The sequence below is a fragment of the Ammospiza nelsoni genome, chromosome 3 (genome assembly GCF_027579445.1).
Source record: "Ammospiza nelsoni isolate bAmmNel1 chromosome 3, bAmmNel1.pri, whole genome shotgun sequence".
Taxonomy (NCBI): domain Eukaryota; kingdom Metazoa; phylum Chordata; class Aves; order Passeriformes; family Passerellidae; genus Ammospiza; species Ammospiza nelsoni.
Genome location: NC_080635.1, coordinates 5480109 through 5507709, shown reverse-complemented (window position 1 = coordinate 5507709; position 27601 = coordinate 5480109). Strand labels below are relative to the sequence as shown.

General features: G+C 44.1%; 1 protein-coding gene across 1 annotated transcript in view; it reads left to right on the top strand.

Moving 5' to 3' along the window:
- The window catches only part of CFAP61 (cilia and flagella associated protein 61), an 86380-nt gene that overhangs the window by 34513 nt on the left and 24266 nt on the right, over positions 1 to 27601 (top strand). Inside the window, exons 16-20 of the mRNA XM_059468688.1 lie at positions 5261 to 5388; positions 15074 to 15172; positions 18643 to 18808; positions 20584 to 20743; positions 25527 to 25816. Coding sequence (XP_059324671.1) covers positions 5261 to 5388; positions 15074 to 15172; positions 18643 to 18808; positions 20584 to 20743; positions 25527 to 25816 — 843 coding nt within the window. The remainder of the gene's footprint in view (positions 1 to 5260; positions 5389 to 15073; positions 15173 to 18642; positions 18809 to 20583; positions 20744 to 25526; positions 25817 to 27601) is intronic.

Genomic DNA, 27601 nt, shown 5'->3' with positions numbered 1-27601 from the left:
CTGGCTCAGTGTGCCCAGAGACCCATGTAAGCTGCCCCTGTGCTCAGGCCAGGGGTCCCTGTAGGGCTCCTTTCCCCAGGGGCTGTCAGGCTTGCTTCTCTTTCAGAGGGATGTGGAGCTAATGGGGTCAGACCTTGGCCAAAGCCCCAACTTTGTATTTGCCACTCTCTTTCCTCCTGCCTTGAAGAATAATCAGAGACAGATAACCTGGGAAGCAATGGCTGCTGTCAGAGGACTAGAGCCAGCCATGTGCTTTACCCCCTTGCCAGCTTGAATGCTTTGATTGAATTCCTGTGCCTTTCTGTCCTTCCTTTTCTTCCCAGAAAAACAGGAGAGAACTGACCTCTCCGAAAGTGGCACCATTCTAAGTTCATTTCTTTGGCCTTTGAAGGAGAGCAGCAAGCAATAGTCAGGTCCTTAGGTGAGTGTGAACTGCTCAGCCCTCTCTGGGCTGGGGATCCAAATGTCAGTGCTCAAAGGGAAAAAGAGCATCTTTTTACCATGGTAACAGTGGTTCTGTGAGGAAATAAAATAGATGTGTCCATGCTCTGCTCTCTTCTGCTGCTGGTTGGAGTCAAGCAGGAAATCCCTGGTTTCATATGGAGCCATAGGGACTGGCATACGATTGGTTATGAGTATAGAGGTGGCTTTTTCCACAAACTGAAGATCAGCATTTACCCACATAGCCATAATAATGGCATAATAATACTGACTTCATCCATAAAGGCTTTGGGGATCTGTGGATGAAAATATTCTGTCAAGGTGAGTTGTTTTCTGTCTGAGCCACAGTACCTAAAGAAGGGTTCTTTGATGAAGACAAAACAATTAAGGCTGAACTCTTCATCACTGTTTCTTTTACTTCTGTTTCTGGTGTTTGTATAAATCTGTGAATGCTTGGAAACAGTTTTTGAAAACATGTTTGCAGAGATTTCTAATGAGGCTTTTTGGAATGTAGCTAGTATTTAGAAAACAATTCCTAATGCAGGCTGGAAAAGCTTGCATTTTCCAATCAGTTTGGTTCATATCGCCTTGGTAAACACTGATGTTTCTTTTTTTAACTTGTGGTTCAAATGGAGCTTGAAATTAAAATAGCTCTGTTTGCTCACCTTCTTGTTTGCCTGTCACTGTCGCTGAGCTCAGCACTCCTCTGCTAACAGCTTTGTTAATTGCTTTCACTGCTTCTGGTGGTTTTTGCAGTAACAGCTCAGATCATGTGGATCCTCCAGAGCAGTAACTATCACTGGGATTTCTCAGTAATAAATGTTGAAATAAAACAAAAGCACTGCAGGCAGATGTGGAATCCCGCAAGCCAGGGCTGGGAGGGCCCCTCCAAGCAGTAGTGAGGGATCAGTGAAGACACCAGGAACACAACAAATGAGGCTGCCCCATTTTTGCCAGGCAGTGCCCTGAGCAGCCCTTCTGAATGTGGACCACTGCTAGGTGCTTGAACTGCAGCCAACACTTCAGTGCTTTTAGCTGGGCAAAGCCCAAGTCCTCTGGGTCTAATAAAGTCAAGTCTAAGTTTAGTGGTCAGAGTTGATGGCCTTAGAGATCTTTTCCAAACAAAAGAATTGTGTGATGCTGCAAATTCTGCAGCATTATGGAGCCCCAGAGTGGACTGCAGCAGCTCTGACACACCACTGAGTGTTACTGGGATAGACTTTCCAGTGCCCAGTTCAGAACACAGGGCTGTTTTCTTCCTGTCAGGGCCAAAACACTTTGTCCAAATTTTTAGTTTCATATTTTTGGGTGTTCAATTTCCATGGTTTTGTTTGTTAGAACAAAGCTAATATAAACCCTGACCTATTGTAGAACAATTATTGTAAATATATGTAGAAAAACTACAGCTATCCCAGGGTCCAATGTTTAAAATCAGAACTAAAAGGACCCTCAAAATATTCTGGGTGTGAGTTTGTACCATCAACATCTAATGTAAAATCATGGGTAAATGTACCATGAATCCATTCCCAAGGCATGTACAAAGCAAACAGAAAAGCTGGATGTGAAGCTGTATGTGGTTGGAAAGTGCAAAGGAAATAATGTGTTTGCTGAAACCTAATCAATATTTCATGACTCTTTTTCCATTGGTTGCTTGGGGTAGAAGGATGTGTGACTTGTGGATGGCATAGATTAATCCTGCTCTGGCCCATGTTGTGCTGTGAGATTGTAAGTGAAAGCTGTGGTTCCATGCAGGGGGTGTGTTGTCACTGTCTGGGGGCTGCATCAGTGCTTTAACAAGGTCCAGTGTGAAGGCTCAGAATGATGGCACTGGCTGTCTGTGTGCAGGAATAGCCCCATGGGCTGATGCCAAAAGGCCACCCCTGCCAGCTCCTCTGTCCCTCTGCACCCAGACAGGAACAGCATGGGGTTAAGGGGTGCCAGTACCCCAAATACTCATCTGACAACCAAAGAAAATCCTCCTTTCTACATATGCCTTTTCTGCCAATGGCAATTAATGCTTTTCGCCTTGCATTAGTTAATGATTGCTGGTTTATTTAATAGATTGGATACAAAACAAACATGTTAGTTTGCTATTGACCTGTCAATTATGATGTCTGATTACCCCTCTGGGGAGCACAGGTAGCTGTTTGTCCTGACATTTTGTTAAAATAGGTGGTATTATGGGACCAGTCCATCTAATTCCTCGCTCCCTGGGGCTGTTTAGTGTACTTAGCTGTAGCAAGGTGATTTCTGGAGCATGACAACTGTTGGTGCTGGGGCTGTTGTGTGGGGAACAAACCAGGTTATATTCTGCTCATAGGCTGCCTTTGTGTCACTGATACAGGAGCTGTTTTGTAAATTAGACAACTCTTTGCAGGGAAATTGTATTCCTGCTTTCATTGTTGCAGTGCATTAAAATAAACCACCAGCACAGCAGCAGAAGGAGATGTTTGAGCTTGGCATTGCCTTGAGGCCTGTTGGGTTTATGCTGTTTGCTGCTGGCATTCCTGCCTATTTTCATTGATTGGGTACATTACAAGTAATTTCTTTTCATGGTTTTACCATTTTATTAATTTATTAAGAACTGCATTTCAACACAAATATCACTTAATCATTTTTCCTCCAGTAGGAGGAAAACTCTTGCTTTTCTAGGAAGTTGCAAGTCTGTGTGTGCAGCAAAACCCAGCCTGTAAGAATTGCTGTCTGCCAATCCCAGGAATGTGAATTCTGAGGTGAGGGCACAGAGTCCTCTATGGCTGATTGTGGCACTGGGAGAGCTCCACACGAGTCAGCAGAGCAACAGCTCCTGTAGCTGGGGCATAACCATTGAGCGTGTTATGAGAAATGCAGTCTGAGTTTGATTTTAAGTAGTGGGGGATGTCTGTAATACTTGGCACTGGTTCTTCTCGTTTCCTGAAATCTCTTCTGAAGATGTACACTTCTGGGGAAATACAAAGGGCTTTTTCAGCTTCTGAAATGTGGAAATGTTACAGATGTAGTCTGTATTATTTAATTTATTATTAAAACCCTTTTTGCTGGCAGAGCCTTGTGTAAGAAGTGTTCAACCATTTCAAGAGCACTGGCTTTAAATGGGATGATGGAGGTTCTCTGTAGGGACTTGCCTGTGTCCTGTGCAAACTTGGCTTGGAGTAGCAGGGTGGTTTTGTCCCTCACCAAGGCATTTTTCACTGTGGGCCTGTGCTGGCTGCCACACAGCTGACCACCATAAAGCAGCCACCCTGGGCTGGCATGCTTTTTGAGATATCTTCTGGAATCTTCCTAGGGCAGTCCAGTCCCTGAGATGAATCTGGCTCACCACTGGATGTCATCATTGCACTGTGGTGAAGTGCAGCTCAAAGAACATTTATCTGGCAGTAAAAAATAATGCTGCCTGACCAAAGGTGACATTTAATTTTGCAACATTCTGAATGACTTGCTGTGTAGTCATGCCATTGGGCAGGGAATTGATCCCTAATGCTTCCTTAAGGGAGCAGGACAGCACTCTAGTGATTACACAGTGTAGTGGGGCTGTGCTGAAACCTCAGCTGTGGAGCCCCACCAGTGCAAAGACATGGCATTAAAGATCTCTTGGGGATCTCAGTGTGCTATGTACTTATTGAGAAGGCCCATATAATTACCACAGCTTTTAAAGAGAGTACTCTTCATCTAGTGAGTTACTCTGTCAGCTGATACATAGAGAATGTATTTCTACTGTACTACCTTAGGAGGAATTTAGAGGACTTAATTTTACTGGTGCTGTCTCCTATTTGTAGTAGAGGAAAACCTGTTAGAAGCAGCCTTAGATTGCTTCCTTCTTGAGTGCCACAGCAGGAATTTATAGGAGAAGTGTCTTACAAATAACAAAAGTGGCTCCATTTTGTATTGGTCTTCCCAGTGCATTTATGAACCTGCAGTTACCCATTCTGTGAAATGGGAATATAGGCAACCCAGAACAGTAGGAAAAGTGCAAAGTGTGTTGTACCATGAGATGGAAGGTATTTCCTTGTCTTTCATCAGAAATTTGAAAGCTAAATATAGTCAAGGTGAAAAAAAAAACAACCTGTCAAATGCAATAATATCTCTTGTCTCTTAGCTGTATATTTGCTTTGAGAATCTCTATTAGGTAGTGAGACCTAGAGACACATGGAAAAAACCCACATGGAGTTTATTCCTCTAGCCAGTGCATGAAGTGATGTGGAAGCTGAAATTAGTAACTACCAACGTGGCAGTAAGATTTGTGACTGGAGAGCTGGTCCCAGTGGCATTGAGCTCCTCTTTTACTACTGTGGCAACCTGGCTTTCCAGGTAGCTGCTCTGCACTTAAGAAAAGAGAGGGATAATTTTGGAAAGGGAGTTTTCAATTAAACACACAACCACTCAAACTGAAGTTCCTAATTAATTTACAAGTAAAACCATTTCCATAAATAAACCACTAAGAGTAAAAACTGCTCTAGGAAATATAAAAATGGCCTTAGCAGTATGTAAATACCAGTTCTTGAGGTGTTTGATAAATGACAGTGAGTGATAGCAGAGGCAGTGTTTTGTCCTCTCCTGCAAGGATTACAGAGCATCTGACTCAGGAGAAACCAGACCATTCAGCTCTTGTAATTTTCTGTGACCTATTAAACATGCACATATTCCTCATATTTTAGTACCACTTATCTGGTGCTGTGCACAGAAAAATGGTATTAGTCATGTCAGTGAGCCATAAGCAGTTTTGTGTGAATGCAAGGTAATGCATCACTGAGAGTTTAATGATTCCTAGCAGGCTTTGACTGGTTTTTTAATGCATTTCTATGTCTTACCTATTTTTTAACAGCTGAAATATTCTTTGAACCTCATAAATCGAAAGCTGGTGCTGGAACCAAAAGTGTGTATCAACAGTAGAATTGTGGTGGTTGGTGCATCTGATGTTGGAATCTCTTTTCTGGAAACACTGATTTTTTGGTAAGTTCTTAATTTTATTTCCTTTGCTGAAAAGAATGTGTTCCCTTTTGTATCAAGGGGGTTGTTTATTGCATTTAAAGCATTCCTTGAGTCTGTCTCACTGTACTGGGTGTTAAATGTCTGAGCACGTGTGGATGGAGAGATGGGTGCTGGCATCCTGGATGCCTTGGGACTCATGGGATTCCAGTGTGGATGGAGAGTTGGGTGCTGGCATCCTGGATGCCTTGGGATTCACAGGATTCCAGTGTGGATGGAGAGATGGGTGCTGGCATCCTGGATGCCTTGGGACTCATGGGATTCTAAGCAACTCCTGGTTGCATGTGGACCCTTAAGGTGAAGGCATGCTGAAAATGTGTGCTGAAAACACCTAAAGTTGCTTTGGCCATTGTTCTTAAACTGCAGTCTTGTGAGGGGAGGTGAAGCCAATCCCCTCAAGCAGTATTGTCCTTAAAAGCCAGTAGTTCCTGGTGGGATCTCAAACTTGTCTGGATCTCCCTTTCCCTAAGTCTAAGGCAGGGAAACCTGTGGATGAGTTTTGCTGTTTAACAGCCTTCCCAACACGAGGACAGGGTGCTGTCTCTGCTGCCTCACTGTTGTACTCCCCAGGGGCTTACTGGGCAGTCAGACTGTGAGAATGCAGTTCCTTTGATGCAGAGTTTAATCAAATACTAAAAGACTTGCATAAATGAATATAAAACTCAATCTGAACGTGATTCTTACAAGATGCAGCAAGAACTGAGATTTGTCTGGTGCTTTTATGGGGGGTGGAGAATGGAAAATTCTGCCTTTTTTTCTTTTTTCAGTTAAGCCAGGAGTTAGCTTAACTGACATGGTTAACATTTCTACAACAGCCATTGATAACATCACAAATGATATTTTCAATGCATCAAGAGAGGAATAAGTTTAAGTGCTTGATAGATGTTGTATTGCTGGAGCAGTGTAGAAGAAAATTTCTGCTTCTTGCCCTTCTCTTAGTTCTTGACTTCCTGTAAAGCATCCAATCTCACGGTAAATAGTTTCCCCTCATCCTCTTGCTTCCAGCACCTTTTAGGCTTTCAGTTCTACCCCAAATTCAGTTAAACCTGACCTTTAGAGCTGAGTCTGTTCATAGTGAACAGGCCTTTGCAGGTGTTGCCCTCAGAGCTCCCTCAGCAGAGCGTTTGCAGCCAGGGCTTGAATTTGTGGCAGAGTTGCTGCAGGACACATCCTCCTTGAGCTTGTCTTGGCACCCAGCCTCAGACATGGGGTGCTGCTCAGAGAATCTCAGAACCAGCACTTAGTGCAGTGTCACAAAATGTATATTAATAGAGGGATAAATTTGCAGAAGATTAGGTTTTAATTTTCACATCAGCCTCCTGATCAGTGTGAAGGCCTTTTAAAACAATTTAGTTTAATTTACTCATAATTTTCTAATATTCCCTGCAAAGGTTACATGCACTAAAAATAGCTGGACTGAATCAATTTGTGAGCCCTAATCCTTAAAAAGAGGAAGTTGTTTTCTCATCATTATTCTTCATACTTAATTATTTTACATTACCAGTCACCATGGAAACACACAAATGTAATTCACTTACTGATGTGGCAATTATTGGAACTTGATCTTGCAAGTGTTTTCAACTTCTTTGAGACTGAAGAGATCCATTTTTCATTAAGCAAAGAAATGACCCTGAGAATGAGCTCTGCTGCCCCATGGCAGGACACCTCCCACTCTGCCATGGGCAGCACATCCTGGGGTGCAGTGCCACAGGGCAGCCATGGCACCACTGCTCACCCACCCAAACTCCAAAGGAGCTTTGGACTTCTCCATGCAGCTCAGGCAGCATGTGCAGGTATATGTTTTTAGCTGTAGAGCTGCTTTTCTTGAGGATGCACAGGGATTTTTTGGTTTTTTTGCCAGAGGGCCAGCTGCCCAGTGGAGGCAGCAGCACTGCAGCAGCAGTGGCAGACCCATTGCCTGGCCAGCTCTTGGTGTGACAGCAGCTCTGGGGCTGCAGGTGTGACAGTGAGTGGGTTCTTATTTGGTTGTTTTGGGTTTTTTCTTCATTCCTTTGCTAGTTTCAAAGGGATGGGCAGGGCAGCAGGGTTAGACCAGAAGGACATAGGGTTACAAACCCCAGTGTTTCCACTTAGTCCCAATGCCTGGCTCCTGGAGCAGAATGCAGGGGTGGAAGTTTGGTTTAAGCATTGTGGAGCACGCTCCCAGCAATGTCTTGTCACTGGTTCCAGTGCAGGGAACCCATTGGCTTTTATCCACCTCTTAGCATATAGCTGTGGAAGTTACTATTGTCTTTGATTTTAGGGAAAAACATTTTTAATCCATGGTCTTGAAAACCTCCTTAATCCAAACTCTGATGCAAATATATCTCTGAGGATGTTGGATTGTACATAACCTGCTACATCAGATAGCCATAAATGAATGGTGCCCAAAATCACAATATTTAATATGAAGTTGTTATGAAATTTATTTCCTTCTCCCTATGGGCACATGAAAATAATTATTGCATATAAGACCGAGATAGAATTAAGTATATTTTAATCAAAGGGCTGAGTTTTTTTCTCAGAGTAGAATTGGAATCCAGCACAGTAAGCCTGAGTATTTTACTGCAGGACAGTGTCTCCTGCTGGGAGCACCCAGGATCAGCTCTGAGGTGGCAGGGTTTGAGCAGGGTTCCTGTCAGAGCCCGTTATCTGGCAGCACTGGGGCACGCAATATCCCACACATCTGGCCTGTTTGGCTGCAGTTAGCATAATGCTTGATCGTTAATTAGGCTTTTTATCTTTGCATTTGTCTGGGAACATCTGAAGCCTTCCATGTTGCCTGTCACTAATTAGTTGACTAATTAAATAGTTAGTGCTTACTTGCTGATCACAGAGCTAACATGCAATGAATGGGTTAGTGATGCCCACTGTTTTGTCCTATCTGCCTTTGCCAGTGAGCTGACACACATGTGCTTCCCTCTGCCTTCCCTTCAGAGCAGGGTGAGCCCAGGCCATGTGCTCAGTGTCACCAGGCTGCATCCCTCAGTCATTGTTTGCCTTCCATCACTTGTGGTGGGCAGAGCTCAAGTTGTGACAGAGATAAATCAGATGGGTCAGGGCCGGCCTTGTCACGCAGTCGGCATCACAATGAGCGCTGGCAGTGACTGATACAAGCCATAAACAGGGCAGAGGATGTGGGTCAGGAGCAGCCTTCCTAACAGCCTCTGCCAGAAAATGAGACTCAATTAGCATCAATATGGGCTTATTTTATAGTTACAATCTTGCTTTTGAGACTGTCTGCAGTTTTAAATAAGATTACTTCAACTTGAAATACTTGCCCTTGAAACATATGCAAACACATCTCTGAGCCCAAACTGTTCTTTCACACTTGAAATTTGTAAGTATTTGTAGATTTTTTTTCTTGTTACTATCTTTATTTGAATACTCCTTACTTCTTGGTGAGTATTAAAGCTGATCTTGGAAATAGTAGTTTTCTTATAAAAAGCCTGCTCAGAACTGGAATGAGTCACAAGGGTTTTTATAGAATGCTGAGCTGCATCTGTAATCTCCTCGTGGTGACTCAGCAGGACATCCACAGCTCTGAGCCTGGTAACCTGGTACCTCTGATTGATCCAGTTCAGAGCAAACACAGCAGCATTCCAAGTGCAAACACTGCACCCAGCTTCTCCAGCTCTCTGCTAAAGCTATGGAGGAGATGTCACCACTTTCTCTTCTGTTCATTGGTTTGAAGTTTGTTCCCAGAGCTGTGGAGAAGGTGCCATGCTGAGCCCTCCAGAGCAGTCTCCAGGCTGCCTTGGAAGCACAGCAGACTGGGCAGGTTGCTGCAGTGGAGAAAAAATTGTCTGGCTAAGCTGTGATCCTTCCCAGTAGTGATTAGCATGGATTTAATTCCTGTTTGTGTGTGTACTGTGAGGGCCAGAGTGAGGGTGCTGAGATGTGGAGGTCAATAACTGAAAAATGGATGTTTGGGATCAGGAGTTTTGGCACAGCTGACTCCTCTGCCAGCTGTGTCCCTGTCCTTCCTGGGCTGCCAGCCTTATGTTGTGAGGACCTGGTACTGCAAGGATGCCTTAGAATGTGCAACTTCGATGAGTTTTGTCTTCTCCTGCTGGCAGGAGGAGCACATGTGGTTAAACCTCAATTTTTTGAGGTTTAAGGGCTGTCTGCCTGGTGGCATCTGGGAATATTTCAAGGGTGCCTACTCTGAAGGCAGCATTGCCAGATTTACACCAGGTGACATCATGGGGTCAGAATACTTATCTTCTCTGTAATAGTTTGGGAAATTGGAATCTGGTATACAGCCATGAAAACCCCATCACCTTAGCTTTAAACATAGGTAATTGGCCAATAATATTGAAAATGTCCTATTAGCAAGCTGGAATCTGCACTGTGTGTTACTCACTGAAGCACTGGCACAGCAGTGGGCAGAGTGATGAAGTTTCTACCACACTTTAGTTTTACTGCCCAATTTATGGTACCTTTGTTTGTGGGAAATGGTGTTGATGTCTCTCAGATGTAGTTTGGAATCTGCAAGGTGATTAAATAGCAAGAGACTGTAACTACCAAGGCCATCATCAGGTATCCCTCATTTTCTATCTAGAAAAATAATTGCCATTTTTGAAGAAAATGAAATGCTGGAACACTTGTGGAATGGAAATTGTAATTTTAGGAAGTGGTCTCACTGAAGCAGTGGTTGGATAATGCTTTGATTAGGTCAGACTCAAAGCTAACTTAGATTTGGGATGGCAGGGCTGCCCTTGTGAATGCTGTAGCTGTGGAAGGATATGGATGGGTCTGATTTGGCTGTGTGTTTTGAGGGGGCAAGGAAAAGAGTTTTTTGGTTTTCCCTGCCCTGTTTCAGAACAATTCATACTGTAGAAACTTGGCCATGTTGGTTTTAGTAACCTAGATTGTGAAAATGCTGCAGATCTTGAGTGGACGCTCTAGTTTCTGTAAGCAAAACCAGTTTCTGGGAAGTGAGAGGTGACTGGAAGGGACAAAAACAGTGAAGCCACAGGAGGGGGACAAGGTGGATGGAGCTATAAGGTGTATGGGAGTTCAAAAGAAGAAACTGTAAAAAAACATGTTTGGTAATCTTCAGCAAGAAATCAAGATTGTAGACTGATGTAAAGCCACCTAAAAAACTAGGAATTAGTAAAGAATTGGTAGGCAACAGAGTTAGAGTTGCTGGTGTTTTTAATTATATTATCTAGGAAAAGGATCAGCACAGAGGATGAGAGACAAGTAATATAACCTCAGTAAAATAACCACAGAGGAGGAGATCTAGGGTTAGTCACTTGAAGGGGGAAGAGTGAGAGGAGTAGACCTAGCAAGAGAATCCAAATTTACCTGGAGAGGAACAGCTTCTAAGCCCTGGGTTTGGCTGGGATAGAGTTAATTTGCTTTCTAGTAGCCGTGTTTGGATTGAGTATGAGAATAACATTGATAACTTGCTGATGTAATTGTTACTCAGTAGTGAACCATCAAGTTCAAAGTTTGGTGAGACACCCAGCTACCAGTGGTGGAGAAGGATTCCTAAGTATCCTTGAAGGGTTTTAGTCAAAGGGTGAAGGAAATGTTCTTTAGCTGTTTAATGGATTCTTGCTAAGATGTTGAAAATGGTGACAGTGGTGGCTTTCGTCACCTGGGCTTAGAGGTGGCTCTTCTTAGGATGACAGCATCTGATAAAATTACCAATAAACCTGGCAGGAATTTTCTGGAAAAGAAAAAAAACTCAAAAAACAAAGCACTGTTTCATCAAAATAGAAGTTTTTGAAGGGACTCTGTTGTTTTAATACCAGGAGGAAGTAACTGGGGCATGATGAAATATTTTACTGAGAGAGGAAGAGTGATCATGGGCCAGGTTGTGTGGAAAGCCCCTCCTTGACCCTTGCATTGACAAGTGTCCCAGTGAACACTGTGCTGTTATCCCTTCTTTTGTTGAGCAAATTCATTCACAATTTAAACACTTTTTCCTAAGGTCAGTCCAAGGGAGAACTGGCTAATATTTGTTTCCTGGTAATTGAAGAGGGATACCTTGGAAATGGACATCTGTTGGTCAGCAGTGAATCTGGAATCCTGCTCTGGGGGCTGTAATTGATGCCCTCAGAGCAGGTTCTTGAGAAGAGCTGCTTTTGGTAGGTGTTGATACAAACAACAAACCCTTCTGCTGCAGCTACGTGTGGCTGTCTGGGGAGGCAGAGGCAGCAGAGGGAAAGGAAAACACTGGGGCTGGCAAAGGAATTCATGGAGAGACAGCATGGGAACACATTGCTTGGGGAGGGGCTGCAAGCAGGGCTGTGGTACTGAGTAGCACATTTATCCTAGAGGGACAGCTTGAGTGAGCGGGGTTTGTTTCTAGTTATTGGTATGGGAAACCTTTGTTAAGCTGTGTGTGTTTGGTGTGGAGCTGGGAAATCTGTTGGATTCCTTTTCCTTTTGGAGAAGTGTCTTCTCTCTTCTGACTGCTGTGTTCTTGAAATGTTTTCTTAAGAAAAAGTCCTGCTTTGGATAAATTGTTACATTTATGGGGGAAAGGAGAACTGTCTCCATCTGCCTTGTACACTGAGAGTGACACCTAGATAAGCTGAGTTCCTGTGCCTTGACCACAGGTTTTGGCCTGTTGGGACTCATCATCATCTCTGCTTCTGGGCTCCTTCCTCCCTGCAAAAAGTTAGTGTTCCTTTTTCATTTCAGGACAGAGATTTTTCTGATTTCAAAATTTTGTTATTGCAACACTTTATCACATCTTACTTTTCAGTGTTTAGTGCTGAAATCAGATTTTTTTTTTTACCATTTTCAGAATGATCTCGAGCTGCCATTTTTATAAGGGCTCTGCTGCAGTGAAGCAGAGGGTCCAGTGTCATTAGGACTTAACTTTTGGATAGGTTATAATTTCAGATATTATTGTTTAAAGATTGTGTACACAGGAGAACAGTTCACATAGTTACCAACTTTAGAAGGCAGATAAAACATTATCTTCTGTCACTCCTTTATTTTAGTTTTTATTGATAACTGGGAAAAGAATCTTATAAAGTGCAAGATTTTGAATAAATTGAGATCTCAGGTTCATGGAGACTGCTTTGCTGCACTTTATTTTTTGTAACAAAAGTAGCTTGACTTGTTGTGATAATGAGGGGTTAAATGAAAGCAAGTAATTAAATTATTTGCTCAGGCAGTTTCCACCATCTAAGCCTCCATCATTATGCCACACACAGAAGGAAAAAAAAAACAAACAGACATCAGGCAAAAAAATCCAGCAAAATGAGCAAGGAATGCTCTAACAAATTCACAAACACCAGGATGTATGTAAAAACTGTACTAAAACTTTTCTGTGTCCTTTTGATTATGCTCAATAGATTGGTAACCCTGTTTTGTTTTGAGGACAAGAGTGTTCAGTTTCTTTTTGTAGCTGTCCTCTAGAGCTCTGCACTGAAACCTAACACCTTTTACTTATTTCCCTAGATACTCTAATCCCTCCCTGCTTTACCAGTATCTTTGAGCTGTTCTTCCCTCTGTATCCACAGCAACATGAATCCCTGCTGGAATTATTTGCTTCTAAAATGCAGGTGCACTTGTTTAATGTTGCACTGGTTCAGGCTCTTAACTTGAAGGCTTTTTCATCAAATGGGAACCCTGTTTCATGTTGGACATTGTTATTAGCAGCCTCTAAGTCAGTCCTTGTGCTGACACCACTGCCTATGTCCAGGGCCTTGGTTATTCTCCAGTTAAGAGCTTTTAGGCACCAGTAAGGAGTCCAAAGCTGTAGTAAATGAGCCATCCTTTTGTTAGCCTAGAAATAATAAAGCACAAAATCCCCCCACCTGTCACCCTGTCGTGACTCTGCCAGTGCCAGCAGGAGCTGCAGCTCCCCTCTAGTGCTCAGGCTTGTCCTTAAGTGCCTGTGTGTGTGTGTAAATGTATTTTAAATCCTGGGGTCACACGTGCCAGCTACGCTTCTGGAGCCAGGCCTTTGGAACACAAGATAGGGCATTTGGTACTTATTTAAAGATTCTGATAATTTGCACAAATACCACCAGCCTGTGCATAAACACTGACCAAATTCTGACACTTAGCAGCAGCAGAGGTTTGTCTGTGTGTGGAGATGGGGCCATTGTTTGCCTGGAGCTCTGTGGAACCATGGAGCCAGAGGGGCAGCGTGTGGCACTCAGAGTACAGGCATCAGCCCCAGCAGCTCTGCCCCTGAACCACCCTGCCCTTGGGGAGCTGCCAGCCACCATGCTTTGTGCCTGGCTTTTCTTCAGTGTGAAGGGGAAATCAAAGATTCTACTCATTTCTTCTCATTTCATCCCAGAAGATGCTAATCAACGTTTTGATGCCTACGAGATGAGTGGGAAACATGAATTAATATGGGGATGCCATGGGAGTGCTGAGGTAGAAGTAAATCATTAGTTAGTAAATTGTACTGACTGGAAGGTCTGATTGAAGCCTCCCACTCAGTGGGGAAGAAGGAACAAATACCATATGACTGGGGAAATCCTGGATGCCTGCGTGGGGATTCAATAGAGATAGAGCATCTGCAGAGGAAAATGGTATGTGACCAGATCAATAAAGTGCAGTCATGCAAAAGAGGCACATTAATAGTGCCTGAAACTTTGATTATGCCATGTTTCTGGTGCTAGCTCACAAGATTTCCATCCTGAGTATTAACAGTATTTAAATGTAATGTGACTGTAGCCCTGGATTTGGGCACTTCTTGGTAAGAGACCATGCAGCATGTACAGATGACTTCAGCTCCACTCTGAAATGAAATCTCAGTGCTCTGAGGTTGGGAGGATGTGTAGGGTGTTTATGCAATTGATCCCCTGTAAATAAATGCCAAGGAGCTGTGCTCTGTTGGTGTGTGAAGTTCCTGCAGTTGTTGTTTGCACCCCACGAGCGACGTTCCCGGTGTGCAGATGGCATCACTTCAACACTCTGCTTTCAGCCTTGTGGATCAGGCTTGCTCTCATTTACATGAAGACCATTTTGTATCACTCAGGCAGCATAAGGTGGCCATAAATGAAAAGCAAATTCTATTTACATCCACCTTTGCAGAGTGACCTTAATTTAAATGAGAATCAGGCCCATAATCTGTATAAATATATGCACTCTGTTACATTAAGGTTATTTATTACTTTGTGTTTGGCCTGAGTATGCATGGAGATTTACCACAGATAATCCATAATCCAGAATTAAACTATTAATATGCATTTTGAGAGGGGCAGCCATAACCTTGAAATTCCTTGGTTTAAGTATGACCTTTAACTATGTTTGAATATATTTTTTAAATGTATGAATAACAAATTAACATTGGTTGATAAAAAACATTCTGATTCCTTTGTACCATTTGCATCAGTCCATCCTTAACTTACAGAAAGCCTTGAAGATTAGAAGGCTTAATCACTCATCATATTTACTTGTTTTCAAATGTCAGATCACATTTAGTTCAACATACTGTCAGTCTTGTCCCCCTCCTCGCCCCAGCATTGCTGAAACTGTGGTGGAAATTGTTCTTCTCTTTGTATCCAGAGATACCTGTATTTGGGCAGAGTGAAACACTTTGACCCTGTGTAAAGGAATTGCTTTCTGTATCCTCCTGAACATGGAATTCTGAGCTATACTGTTCCTTGGATGTGCCCTCTGAATTTCTTCCAACTGAGACTCTTTCTTTTTCTTTCCACAGGCCACGTCTGAAGTTCAACAACCTGACCTTGATTTCCATTCATGGCCTTCCAGGAAAAGACCCACTGATCTCCAAATACAGAAGATTTTTAATTAACAGGTTTGACTTCATGTCTAAACACTTCTGTAACTCCTGCAGAAAACATAACACTCTGTAATTCTTGTGAACTTGTCCTAAATTTTAGATACATCCGTAGCGAGCCCCAAAATACTCCAGTCTGTCTATCCAGCATGCACTCACCTACAAGAGGAATTGGATAGAATTATGAATAGGGAAATAGTGCCAAAGCAGTAACTTGAGGACAGCAATCCACTGTGTTATACCTTGGAAGTGGGCCCTGCTTTCTGAGGCTTTTTAGATTGTTTAAATCTCCAGGCTGAAGCCAAATGACACAAGATGTCTGCTTACTTTTTAAATCTTGTTTGGTTTTTAACTTCCATGAGTTTTGTTCTAAATAATACTGAACCGAAGAACCTACAAGAATTAATATTGGTAACGTGACAGGGACTGACTTTGGGCAGTGTGTGGTGGGATGCAGAGTCCATCAGTGCTGGTGGGGATTTTGCTGGGTACAGGGGAATTGTTGCTGTTGATCAGTTTGGCAGAAGTGTTCTGCATCAGTTCTGCTGCTGTGGGCTGTGAGTGCCAGTCCCTGGGCTGTGGCAGTCTGTCCAGACCAGAGCTGTGTACAGCTGAAGGGAAATGGAGGAAGAGCCTTGTCTAGGGACTGTCAAACACTTTTCAGACATCCTTGTTTTTCAAAAAATATAACAGCTTCCATTTAGTCAGATAAGATCTTACATCTTTAAAATTCAAAGTACATAATTCTCATTTAAAATACAGTATTTTTGGATTTTATTTTGGATAAATCATCACTGTGGACTTGAACATGATTGTTTTGAACATTGAGAAGCATAGAACTAAAATGGATCAATTATTCTGAATAGCTGGGGAATGAACATATACTAAGTTATTTAGAATTGGCATGTGACTCTTTGGAGCCTTTACATTGTATTTCACCAAATCTTTTCCTCCATGAGCTGCAGTGCACTAAAGGACTGGCTCTTTAAATGACCAAACAGCTCCATGTCTGCTTGCTGAACCTTATAAATGGAATCTCTACCAAGATGTGAAAATAATATAGTGGGAACCTGTTTAAAACCTTCTGATCTCATTTTGCTCTGACAAGAGATTTTGTAAAAGTAGTTGCCTGTATTACTTTTTGTACTGTAGAAAGGGGTGTGTTCAAGTGCAAATCTAGCAAATGAAGGAATTATAGTCTCACATAAATGCACATAGTCTCTTTCCTAAGTTCACTGTAGAAAAGAGTTGTACTAACAAAGCATCCTTCCTGACAGAAAGTTGCAGTTCAGAGCCACCTCACAGATTTAGCTGTTAAAATCTGAAAGTAGATTAAGAGTGAAAATTGAACTCTGCAGGGTATGATTTCTAAAAGCATCCCTGTGATTTTGGAGTGTCAATCTCCTGGGAGCTGTGCACCTCAATTATAAAGGTGCTTTTGAAAACCTCCCTCTGTCCTTAATGTCCATTTTATTTACAGATTTCTGCATTGTTACAGTTCAGAACTGCTAGTGGTTTTCTTCCCTTATTTTTTTCCCTCTGGTATCTCTGAGTACAGAGGATGCAGAGCATCACAGAAGGCCTGGCAATTCAATCCTAAAATTCCCCAGGTTGTGAAATCAACTGTGTTCCTGTGGCATCCTGAATGCCAGTTTTGGGAGTTTAGTAGCAATGATTAACATGGAACCAGGAGCTGTGTATTGGGATGTGTGTCCTGGTATTAATGGCAAAGCAGCAGCTGTCAGTGCTGGTTTCTGTCTGCACTCTCTGCTGCAGCTGCTGGTGCCACAGAAAAGCATCAAATGCTTGAGCATGGGCCCAGCCCCTTCTGTTTAATCACTTTGAGTCCTATGGGAGAAAGTGGAATATTTTTCATCACTAAGTATACATAGAAAGTGAAGGTTTTGGACCTCTAAATTGCCATGTATTTTCTGTGGTGACTTGAGCTGACAGCCTGGGTGAAGCCCAGGGTCTTTGTGCTGGCCATGCCCCTCCTGAGGTCCTGGCAGGAGTGAGACTCAGCTTCTTTGTTTGTTCACAGTGATTCTTCTTATAGAGCTGCTCTGGTCTCAAAAACCAGACACCTGTGTGACACCAGCCATTCTTCTTTTGCATGTTTTAAACCTGTTGCATTCTCTTTGCTAGATCCTGTGGGTTTATTGCTCTGCAAAGCTATGAATGGGTTTGTCCAGTTCTACTGAAAGAACCTAACTGAACAGGCTTTGCCTGGTGCAGGTTTTCAGTATTGGGGAGGGATGGAGCTGAGCCCAGCTGGATCTGCACAGTGGCCTCTTGTGCATTTCCATGGTGGGCCATTGCCAGGCTCATGGCATTCAGGGGTCACAATGGACCTAGTTGGGAATATTCTCCTCATGTTTTATAGTGTTTGTTGCACATCTGTATGGAAGTATTTTATCTTCAGGAATCTTTGTCTTTGCTGAATGCTATTACTAAGCAGAGAGGGTGGTACAAATGCAGTAAGAAATGTCTTAGTATTTACTTGGGTGGAGATCCTTGGTTGGGGGCACACTCCAAGCCTTTGGAAATAATTGTAATTTTCATTGCTGAGGCATTAAAAGAGGTTTTGTTCCATTTGGATTTTGCTTTAAAATTGGCTTTTTTAAAGAGCAGCTTCCAGATATCTTTTATACTTCTCCCATGCATAGGGATATCCAATGGTTTTTGCTTGGAGGAGGCTGTAACACCCCTAAAACATGAGAAAAACAAAACTTGTCCGAGACTATCAAAGCAAACACATTGTTTTTAGGGTACTGATATGAAATTCACACTGTCAGAGCACCTTGTTTGTGATGTGTGCTCCATGCACACCCAGAACATCCTGGAGTGCACCACTCAGAACCAATTTAGTGTGCTTTTGGTATTTGTCATTCTTGCATTGTGGAAAAGTTCTTTTGGAACAGGGTCACCAATAGGAGACTTGAGAACTCTGCCTTTTGCTTTTAGTTCTGAGAACCATTTTCTAGCTTTCTATTTATTTTTAAACTTTATGGACTAATACTTTGGAATACGGATGCTAAAATGGGAGCATGCATTCCCTGCATTTGTGTCTCACCTTAGCTATGACTGGTGAAGTTGAATAGCAAAGGAAGGAAAGTTGAGGAAAAGCTGAATAAAGAAGTCTTGTCTTGGAGAAAGAGTTGGACTGTTGAATTATTTTCTTTGCAGGTTCAAAAGCTTCTAACTCCCATCAGCCTGCCAAGGAAAAGCACAGTAAAGCATAGATTTCTGATTTTGTTCTTAAATGACGTGATTGTAAGGCCCAGTGCTGGAAGCCTTGTTTGGGTTCAGCAGAAAGCTGTCAATTTGTAACTGAGTATTTCTTAATGCCTAATCTTTTACCATAGGCTGCAGTAAACTCACAGCAAGGGAGCAGGACCACTGGGGGCCTGGGCTGAGCTCACCAGATGTCTAATTAATGCCTGCTGTCAGCTGCCGAAATGTCACTTACAGATATTTTTTCTTTGCAGCCACTGCTTTAATGATGAAGATTATGCACAGATGTCACTTTGTGCCTGGGTTAACGTTGTGGTTGGTAAAATGACGAGCATAAACCGCAGTGCCAAATACGTCGTCGTTTCCAAGGAGAAAGTGCCGTACGACTACCTGGTTCTGTGCACGGGACAGAGCTACCAGGTGAGCAGCACAGTATTCCCAGGTTTTCCACACTGAGTGGTGTTGCTGGGATTAGGCAGAGCAAGGGTAGCACCAGCAGTTTGCAGCCCTGCAGTGCAGCAGGGTGTAGGGCTGTGTTGGTGCTGAAGCTGGAGGAGAGGAAGGTTGGACAGTTTACTGCTCAGGGTTGGGCAGGAGGCAAAGCTGCTGGTGTTTTTGCCACCATAACCATTAAACCTGCAGAGGAGCAGGCTCAACTGACATGTGGTCCCAGCCACAGGAGACTGAACTCCAGCTGGTCTAACACCATTTGACCTAGTTTTGGAAATGGAGAGAATTCCTTATCAAATTAATTACTCATCTCACGTGATGACTGTGCCTAGGCACGTCCATGATGCTGCTTGGTGTTGTAGCACACAGCTGAGTTTCCAATGAGATTGAAGTAGACCCTTAGCTGCATGGGAGACGTGGAATCAAGCTGACCTCCAGCTCCACAGGGTCAGCTTCCACTCAGACTCCCTGGGCAGGGTGGCTTCTGGCTCCTGTATCCCCATGAGGCCATCAGGCCCCATAACCAAACAGGCAGCTTGGTACAGCCCTTTTATTGCAGGGCTTTGCCTTACCTGAGTGGGTAGAAGTTGTGAGCAAGGCATTTTGCCTTTAAAATCAGGAGATGGATGTAAGCAATGTGTGCAGCTTTGCAGTGCTGCACTACATCCCACAGCAGTGTCTGGCTGCCTGTGCAGCAGGCTGTGTGGTCTGTGATCCCTTCTCAGAGCAGAGGCACACTTAAACAGCAGCACATGGGCACTGCTCAGCAGGCATGAAACAAAAGCTGAAGTGTGGGCTGGAAAAGTGCTCCTTGGTAAAGGTGTTTGGAGGTCACTCTGACTTGCAAAGTAATTTATGGCAGGTACCTGCAGTGGGAGAGAAAGGTAAAGATAGCAAGGGAAAAGGCAGGTTTTCTCTGCCTTTGAGGAGAAATTCCATCATTATCATCTATTCTCATTTTCAAGCTATACAAAAGAATAAGAAGAAATTAATAGCTTCTGTTTTATTACACAGAGCTCTAGTCCATCCTTTTTGAAAGTTGTTCCTTATTTGGCAAGCAGTCAAATTAATGCTTAGTAACATTATGTGTTATGATTTAGAGATTTACTTGTTGAGTGAGGCCTTTTGGTGTCATGCCTGGTTTTATATGACCCAGCAATATTTCAGTTGATCTGGCTGGCAGTGAGAACAGGGTTCAGGACATGGCTCAGTGATGCTGAGGAAGTCAGAGATGAGATTCCCTTTTTGCTTTTTTCTGCTCAAACTGAGTTTGTTATTGTAAAGCAACATTACACAGTGACCATGTTACTGAATCTTCATTTGAGCTACGAAGCAGGTTTTGATCCCTTTCTCTGGGACAAAATCTGTCATTGTAGAAGGATGATTTTTGCTGACAAAAGGTGGAGGCAGAGCTGTTAAAAGTGATCTGTCCTTCAGAGAGCTGCTGACATCCCCTTCTGTGTGTTGGGACATTTCTGCTGTGCAGTCCCTGGCATTTGCCACGTGCACTTGCACTGGCAGTGCTGTTTGAAGTGGTCACCCACATCCCACAGGAAACAGGGACCACATGCACATGTGTATACTCCATGTTCCCTGTGGCCATGGGTGTGTTTGCTGCTGCTGAGTGTGACAAAGGGCTGGGATGTGCCAGAACAGCAGTCCTTGGGTAGCCAAAGTGAGAGTGTCAGTGTGTTTTAACATCTCCAAGGTCTGTGCCATATCCACTCACTGACTCATTTCTCCAGGCCTTGGCTCCCATGGGAGAATATATCAGTGAAGTCACGAGCCAGTGGCCACAGAGATACACAGAGAAAGTCCCTTCCAATCTCTTCACTCTCAATGATGCCCAGGACTGCTTTGAGGCAGCACTCTGGCTGGAGGAACACCGCCTCATCAGGTCCACAGGTAAGCACACACACAGAAATGTTTCCTAGGCTTATTACTTCCTTTATTCCCTGGTATAATTGGTGCCTGATGAATTCTAACAGTCTTTCATCTGGTGTGCTTTGTTTTCCAGATTAATTTATATTTTTTAGTTATTTTTGATACCCAGCATGTTTAGCTGGGAAAGAAAGGTTTGAGATAGATTAATTATCTGCAGTTATTATGGAAAACCAAATGAGTCCCAAATGCAAATCTGTCTAAGGTCAATAATTCACCAGTGAAATAATAATTTAATTAGTGGATGTGGTTTTCTAATGTATAGAAAAATATCTAGATTTGTGGCATAACACAAAGAAAATAGGCATAAATTAGGAAGTATCTGTCAGCATCGTATTCAGTTGCATCAGTGACAGATTTTCACATAGAACTGCAAGTTCCTGGTACTTTTTAACCCTTAAAATCAGACATTTATGCTGATGTGCACCGTCCCTGTATTTTCTCAGCCTTGTCATGTGTGCTCTGTTTGTATGTTCACTAGTGTGTGCACTGTGGAAAATACCTGGGACCATCCAGCTTTCTGAGCCAACTTTGAGCTAGAAAAACAGAGACCAGAGAGTCAATGAGTTGATGAAATGTCAGTTCCTGCTGGCTGTGAGTCAGGACCGTTCAGAGCAGGAAAGCTGTCCTTGTGGAGAATTTCTGCTGGCAGAGTGCAAGAGCAGGACTTTCCTCAAGATGTGTTTTACCTGCCTTGTTTGTGGAGTGTGATGAGAATTGGCAGTGCTTTGGTGTGGTGCAAGGTTCACACCTGCTTGGCAGTCCTTTAGGGAAGTTCTAAAAGCATTGGGAATTCCTTTATCATCCTCCAGGTCTTGCTGTGATCAGCACAGGGGTTCATAAACATGGCAGTGTTTCTGGCCAGATTCCTGTCCTCCAGGTGGAGGTGCCAGCCCTGCCCACACAGCCTTACCTGGCATCCAGCTGCTACAGCAGCTGACTTTGCATAGACACATGAGAGTGTTAGCTTTCCCTGTTTGCTGCTGCTAGTCCTTCATGTAACTCCCTGTGTGCCCAGTCCTGGAATGTGCTCTGGTGCCCCTGTGCAGGATTGTGCCTGGGAGCAGCTGCTGGCTGGGATGCACAGTGCCACGAGGATCAGTCACTCTCAGCAAATGGCACAGTCAGGTTGTCTCACCTGCCCTGGCATGAGTGCACCTGCTCCAGCAGCAGTGCTGGAGTCATGGAATGCTCATCTTCACTTTGTTATTGCTGCTGGCCTTGGCTGCAAGGTGGAGCTGCATCTCTTAATGAGGCCCTGGCCTGGCTTCATGTGTAGAGAAGGTAAATTCACACCACCATGGGGTTGGTCGGGAGGCACTTCTGGAGATGTGGTCCAGGAGAGATGTGACACCTTCCCCTTTCCCCCTGCTCTGGCCTCAGTTCCCTCTCCTTGCTCTTCCCATCACATTCTCTGCTGCTGTGCAGAGTGCCCAGCTGGAGAGTCTTCCTCCACTGATCTCAGTTTCTTATTCCTCACCCTGCTGCTTCTTCCAGCTGTGTTTCTTACCAATGTCTTTCCTTCAGTCCTGATGCTTGTGCCAGCGCTCTGGGAGGGCTTTCTGCTGCTGAGGGCCTGGGACCAGGGCAAGCACTGGCCCCATGGCTACCACTGTGATTTACTGATAAACCCAGCCACCTAATGCATGGAACCTATTACAGCTGTAATTGGGACTAATTGAAATTCATCTCCTATTAGCTCTGCACTTTCCATGAAAATAAAAGTAGGATGGAAGTAAAGTAAGGAACAAAACTGCTTTAATGGCCCAAAATGAAGCAATTATTTTTTTTTTCTCTTCACCTAAGCATAGTTTACTGCCTTATTAAAAGTGTGTTTGTAGGAATAGTCTTGCATTAAAATTCCAGTGCATGAATCACTGACTGGAGCCACCAATGCTTTAGCTCATACTGGGTTTCTCCTTTGGCTTTTGCAAACTGCAAAGATTCAGGTCACATTAGGGTCACTGAAGTCTTGTGCTTCTTACTTGTGGAAAATTAATGAGTCTGCTCTGCAGCAGGACGCTGACATTCAGGTAATAAACGATAAAACTACTGTAATGATCTTTATTTATGGCTGTTTTTTCTGTAGAAGGTTATTATGTTTACTCACAGATACATACATTTTCATGTAGTTAAATAATAAAAGCATCCTGAGGAACTGCTCTCTGTTCAGTAGACATAATTTCAGTCCATAATGAATATCTGCAGTTCCTAGACTACTAGCACTGTCATCTAAAAAGCCACTAATATTGTAATAAGCAGAAGCAGTAAATTGTTGATTTACAAGAGGTCAATAAAGGAGCATTGCTTTCCCTGATCTAATGCAGTTGTATTTAATATTACCATATAAACAAGAATTTTAATTTTCCTTGAGAAATGTAGGACTCTCATCTGATCTTGTCCATCCCCAAATGCCAGTGTCTACTGCAGGAACTGAGCTTCTCTCTGAGGGGGCTGTGCTGCCCAAGGGTGAAGGGTCTCAGCCCAGCCTTGCCCTGCAGTCAGAATGGAGCTTTTCTTGGCTGTGCCTCAGGGAAGACCTCCTCATCCTCCTTTTACAGCCACAGCATCCTCTTCACTCATATCTTTGACTCCCTGCAAGTTGAAAACATGTAAATGTAGCACGAGGCTGTCAGCACCTGCACACCACATCCTGGCCTGCACTGTCAGCACGTGGAGTTAATAAAAATGAGTAGAGCAAAGCTGGTCTTTACCCAGGGGTTCTACTGGGCTGCTTCTTGCATTACACCCTGCTGCAGCAGAGAAAAAACAATCAGGCTTACATCTGTCTTCTCTTTTGGCACTCTCCTGAGGCCAGTGTAGCTGCAGACAGGTGTCCTGGCAGGCACAAGCTATGGGATAGATTCTTCTGGCTTGGGAAGTGATGGACACACTGGAACATTCCTGTATTCTATATGATATTTATGGAAGTAGTAAGATCTTTTCTTCACATGTTTTCAAATTGGTACATTTGCAGATAAAATGATTCTGTTCCTCGGGTCATGGCTGTGAACAGCAGAAACATGTTTTCTGTCACTGGTGTGCAGTGTCCTCATGGGGCAAGTCTTTTCTCTGGCAGCTATGAAGAGAGATGTTTCTTTGGCACCTACAAGTAGCCAAACTGATGGGGACAAATAAAATAACCTTGTAGTCAAAGGGGAATAGTAGAACATCTGTTAACATTTTTATCATTAATATTCTTGGGAGCTGGGGCTGTGTGCCTGCTCAGATTAGTATTGCCCTGCATCTCATGCAGTAAAACATGGTCCAGTGAGATTAGCTCAGCCCATAAAAAATTACAATTCAGGGCATTGGGGATGCTGTCACTTGTGACAAGATGTAAATGCCACCACTGAGACAAACATTGGTTGGTTGTAGCACTTCCCAGGTGAGAAACATGAAAGCACTGGGAAGGTGGTTTTTGGGCATCCTTGTACTGACAGGACACATCTGAAACAGAGGAGCTGATGTGGGCATGGGCAGGCAGGTGGGGGTGTTCCTGCCTCCCTCTAGACCCTGCCACTTGCTCAGGGCTGGGGCAGCTGAGTGTGGCATGGCTGTGGGGTGTGTGGCACACAGAGAGCTTGCAGGGCTGGGCTCTGGCCCTCAGATGAGGAGTTCCATTTTGCCTGGGTTGCTTAAAGGCTTAGAGGATCACACAACAGACAAATGCTTCCTGTTCCAAGAAGAGGGTAGAGGGAATGAAAGGGAGAGCAGCAGGTCTCAGTCTTGCTCAGAGGAATGTCAGGGTTTTATATGAAGCCATCCTGAGATAAAACACACAGCTGCTCTGCTGCCTCCCAGCTCTGCCTCTCTTATTGTCAGCCCTTAGGCTAGAGAGCCCTATCATGCTCACATAGAACAGATCCTCCCCTCCTCATGTTCCTGCTCAGCTCTGACTGTACCATTTGAAGTGGCAGCAGTTCAGGACAAGAATGAGCAGGGCCCTGCCCTGCAGTGCCAGGCAGGAGGGATTGATCAGGTCTGAGCTCTCTTTGCCCAAGGCAGGAGGATGGGGCTGCATTCAGGAGCTGTTTCTGTGCTGGTGCTGATGCTCTGCAGAAGGAGCAGCAGTTCCTACACGCTGCTGTCATGGCAGCTGCTGGGATGGATGGCTGCCTGCAGCTTGCTGAGCTCCCAGCAGTGAGCAGGGATGGAACTGGCTCTGGGCTGGGCTCTGTGCCATGTGCAGCTGCCTCAGAGTTGTGCTGAGCTCTCCTCACCACCAGGGACGGGTACATCCCTGTTCTCTGGAGATCAGGCTTTGGCAGAAGGGAGTGGCAGCACTGGTGACCTCCATGTGGCACAAGGGCTTGTTTTCTGTAATTTGGCCTTTCCATGGCTTGTGGGGGTTTTCTGAATGCTGTATTGAATTTGATTCTGTCTGCTCCCCCCTCCGTCAGTCCTTTGAATAAGCAAAATTAGGGAGAGGGGGAGAACAAAATAAAAATGGTTATTTATTTATTTATAAGCCCTAGAGGCTTTTCAATCAAAGTAATTCAGATTATGGGGTCAGGATGAATATCATATTTCTGTGTTAAGTATTTGCCTACTTTGTGGGATGTTTTGTACAGATTCTTCACTAAATTATCTTAGCTGCTGTTGCTAGGTAACATTGTTTGCTTCATAGCATCAGAGAAACAAGAGGGTCAAAGAGTGCAATTCCACGTTATTATCATCTGAGTTACACTAATAAGGTTTTCATTGTATGTCTAGGAAATCTTTTGCCCTTTTTTTTCCCTCTTAGAGAACATCATTGTCTATGGGAACACAATTGACACGTACACCACGGTAGAAGGCCTCTTATCCCTTGGGATCGAGGGTTCCCGCATCCATCTGGTGTGGGCTCCGCCAGGCTCTGCCAGCCCCTGCCTGCTCGAGGCCGCCCTGGAACAAGCAGTGTGCGAGGCTCTGGAAGGGGCACGTGTGGTTGTGCACCCCAACAGCATCCTGGCACAGTGGGGACACGGTGACAACGGCCTCCTCACCTGGGCTGCCTTCACCACTGCCTCCACCCTCCTCCACCTGCAGTGCTCTGTAAGTACGCGCTGCCCGCGCCGCGCCTTCCCGTCAGGCTCGGCTTTTAACATGAAAGCTGTTGAGTTGTGATTTCAGGTCCTTCCCCTGAAGATTCCCTCCCAGGTGTATCAATCACCTCTCCTTTCTCCTGCCAAGCACTGTCTGTCAGTCCTAGAATTCCAGAAGTGATTGGCAGATTGAAAGGATGCCCTCTACCCCTGGGGACCATTGGGCCATCCAGGTGTCCTTTGTCCCTTGAGACCTCCCCTCCTGTACCTGGTTGGTGGCTTCCTACCCCTTCCCTTCCCCTCTCCCTGGGGTTAAAATGAACAGCAACCATGCTGTTCAGAGAGTTCTGTTGGAGCTATTGCTGGATTCAGAGGCCTGTGGGCCAGAATAATAAAAGCTCTGAATCAAAACTCTCCATCAGAACTGACTCCTTTCCTTCACCATCCTCTTAAAGCTTCTCCACCAAAGGTAAACCTTTGGAGCAGACCCTCTTCAAGGAGGAGGCTCCATCCTGCCACCACCAGAGCTCCTGCAAGCCTGGACTTGTCTCCAAGTGCCCAGCTGCAGCATCCAGTCAGCCAAAAGTGTCTGGGGTAAAACACCACACATCCAGCCAGCCAAAAGTGTCTCTGGGGTAAAACGCCACAGCTGCCACTATTTAGTTCAGCAGCAAGGGCCAGACAAGCTTAGGCACATCCCATCCAGCTATATTGGTAAATTCCAATAAAAAGCCATCACATTTACCTGCTCCATCATAGATTTATCTATTTCCTCATTGTCTTTAGGAGATTGAACTTGTTAGTCTCAATGATTATTTTTTAAAAATCCAAATAAACCTATTGTTAGTGTCCTGACTGATTTGGATTGAAATGTATTTAAGTCACCTGACACACAAGTAATTGTGACTGCTGAGTGACAAATACTCTTAATTCATTTTCAAAGTAATTCTAGAAATCCTTTTCTTATTTAAATGTGCAGTTACTCCTGTCTATAGTTATGTGCATTTAATTGTCACAGTAGAAGCCAAAACCACTAGGATAGTATGTAACTTAATGAAAATATATTTTAAGCACGTTCCTTTCCCTCTACACAAGTTTTTTTCACTTCCAGTACCAATATTTTATGGAAGCTGTTGGCGTGGCTCTGCTCTGAGCCTGGGGGCAGGTTCTAGCCTTTCCTAAGGGCCAGCATAGTTCTGTTTTGCTTTATTGGGCTAATCCACAGGAGTGAGACACATCAAAACCTGCATCCATAGGGAGCCACCAAGACCCTCTGCACTCCCCCCTGTGCAACTGTTGGGGTTAACTGTGGAGAGGATGAGCCCTGTGCCTCTCTCTCCCAGAGAGCTCCTCAGGTGTTGGGGTCCCTGCTCTGCAGCCCTTTTCTTTTTCACATAGGGATGGTAAAGCCTTTTGTGATGGGGTGAAGACCTCATACAGCACTTCTATCCATAGCAGTCTCCTGGTCTTCATATCAGTAATGACGCTCTTCCCACTCTCTTCTTTTTCTTTGAAATCTCTCTATTTTTATCCTTCCACAAACATCTTGACGTGGTTGTTTTTTTGTAACTTGGTATCCACTGACCAGCTCCCCTCCAGCCCCACCTTTTCCCCACCACCTTGTCTGCATGGTCCTGCACTGTTCCTTCAGGTGCCCCTTGCTTTGGGGTTTCTTTCTCCTGCCCATTTGTGCCCCATGCTCCTCCTTCCTCCATCCACGGTCTTTCCCTGTGGAGGTCTCTCTTTCACAGCCTCTAAGATGAAAGACCTCAATTACCTGTGATATCAAGGGCTT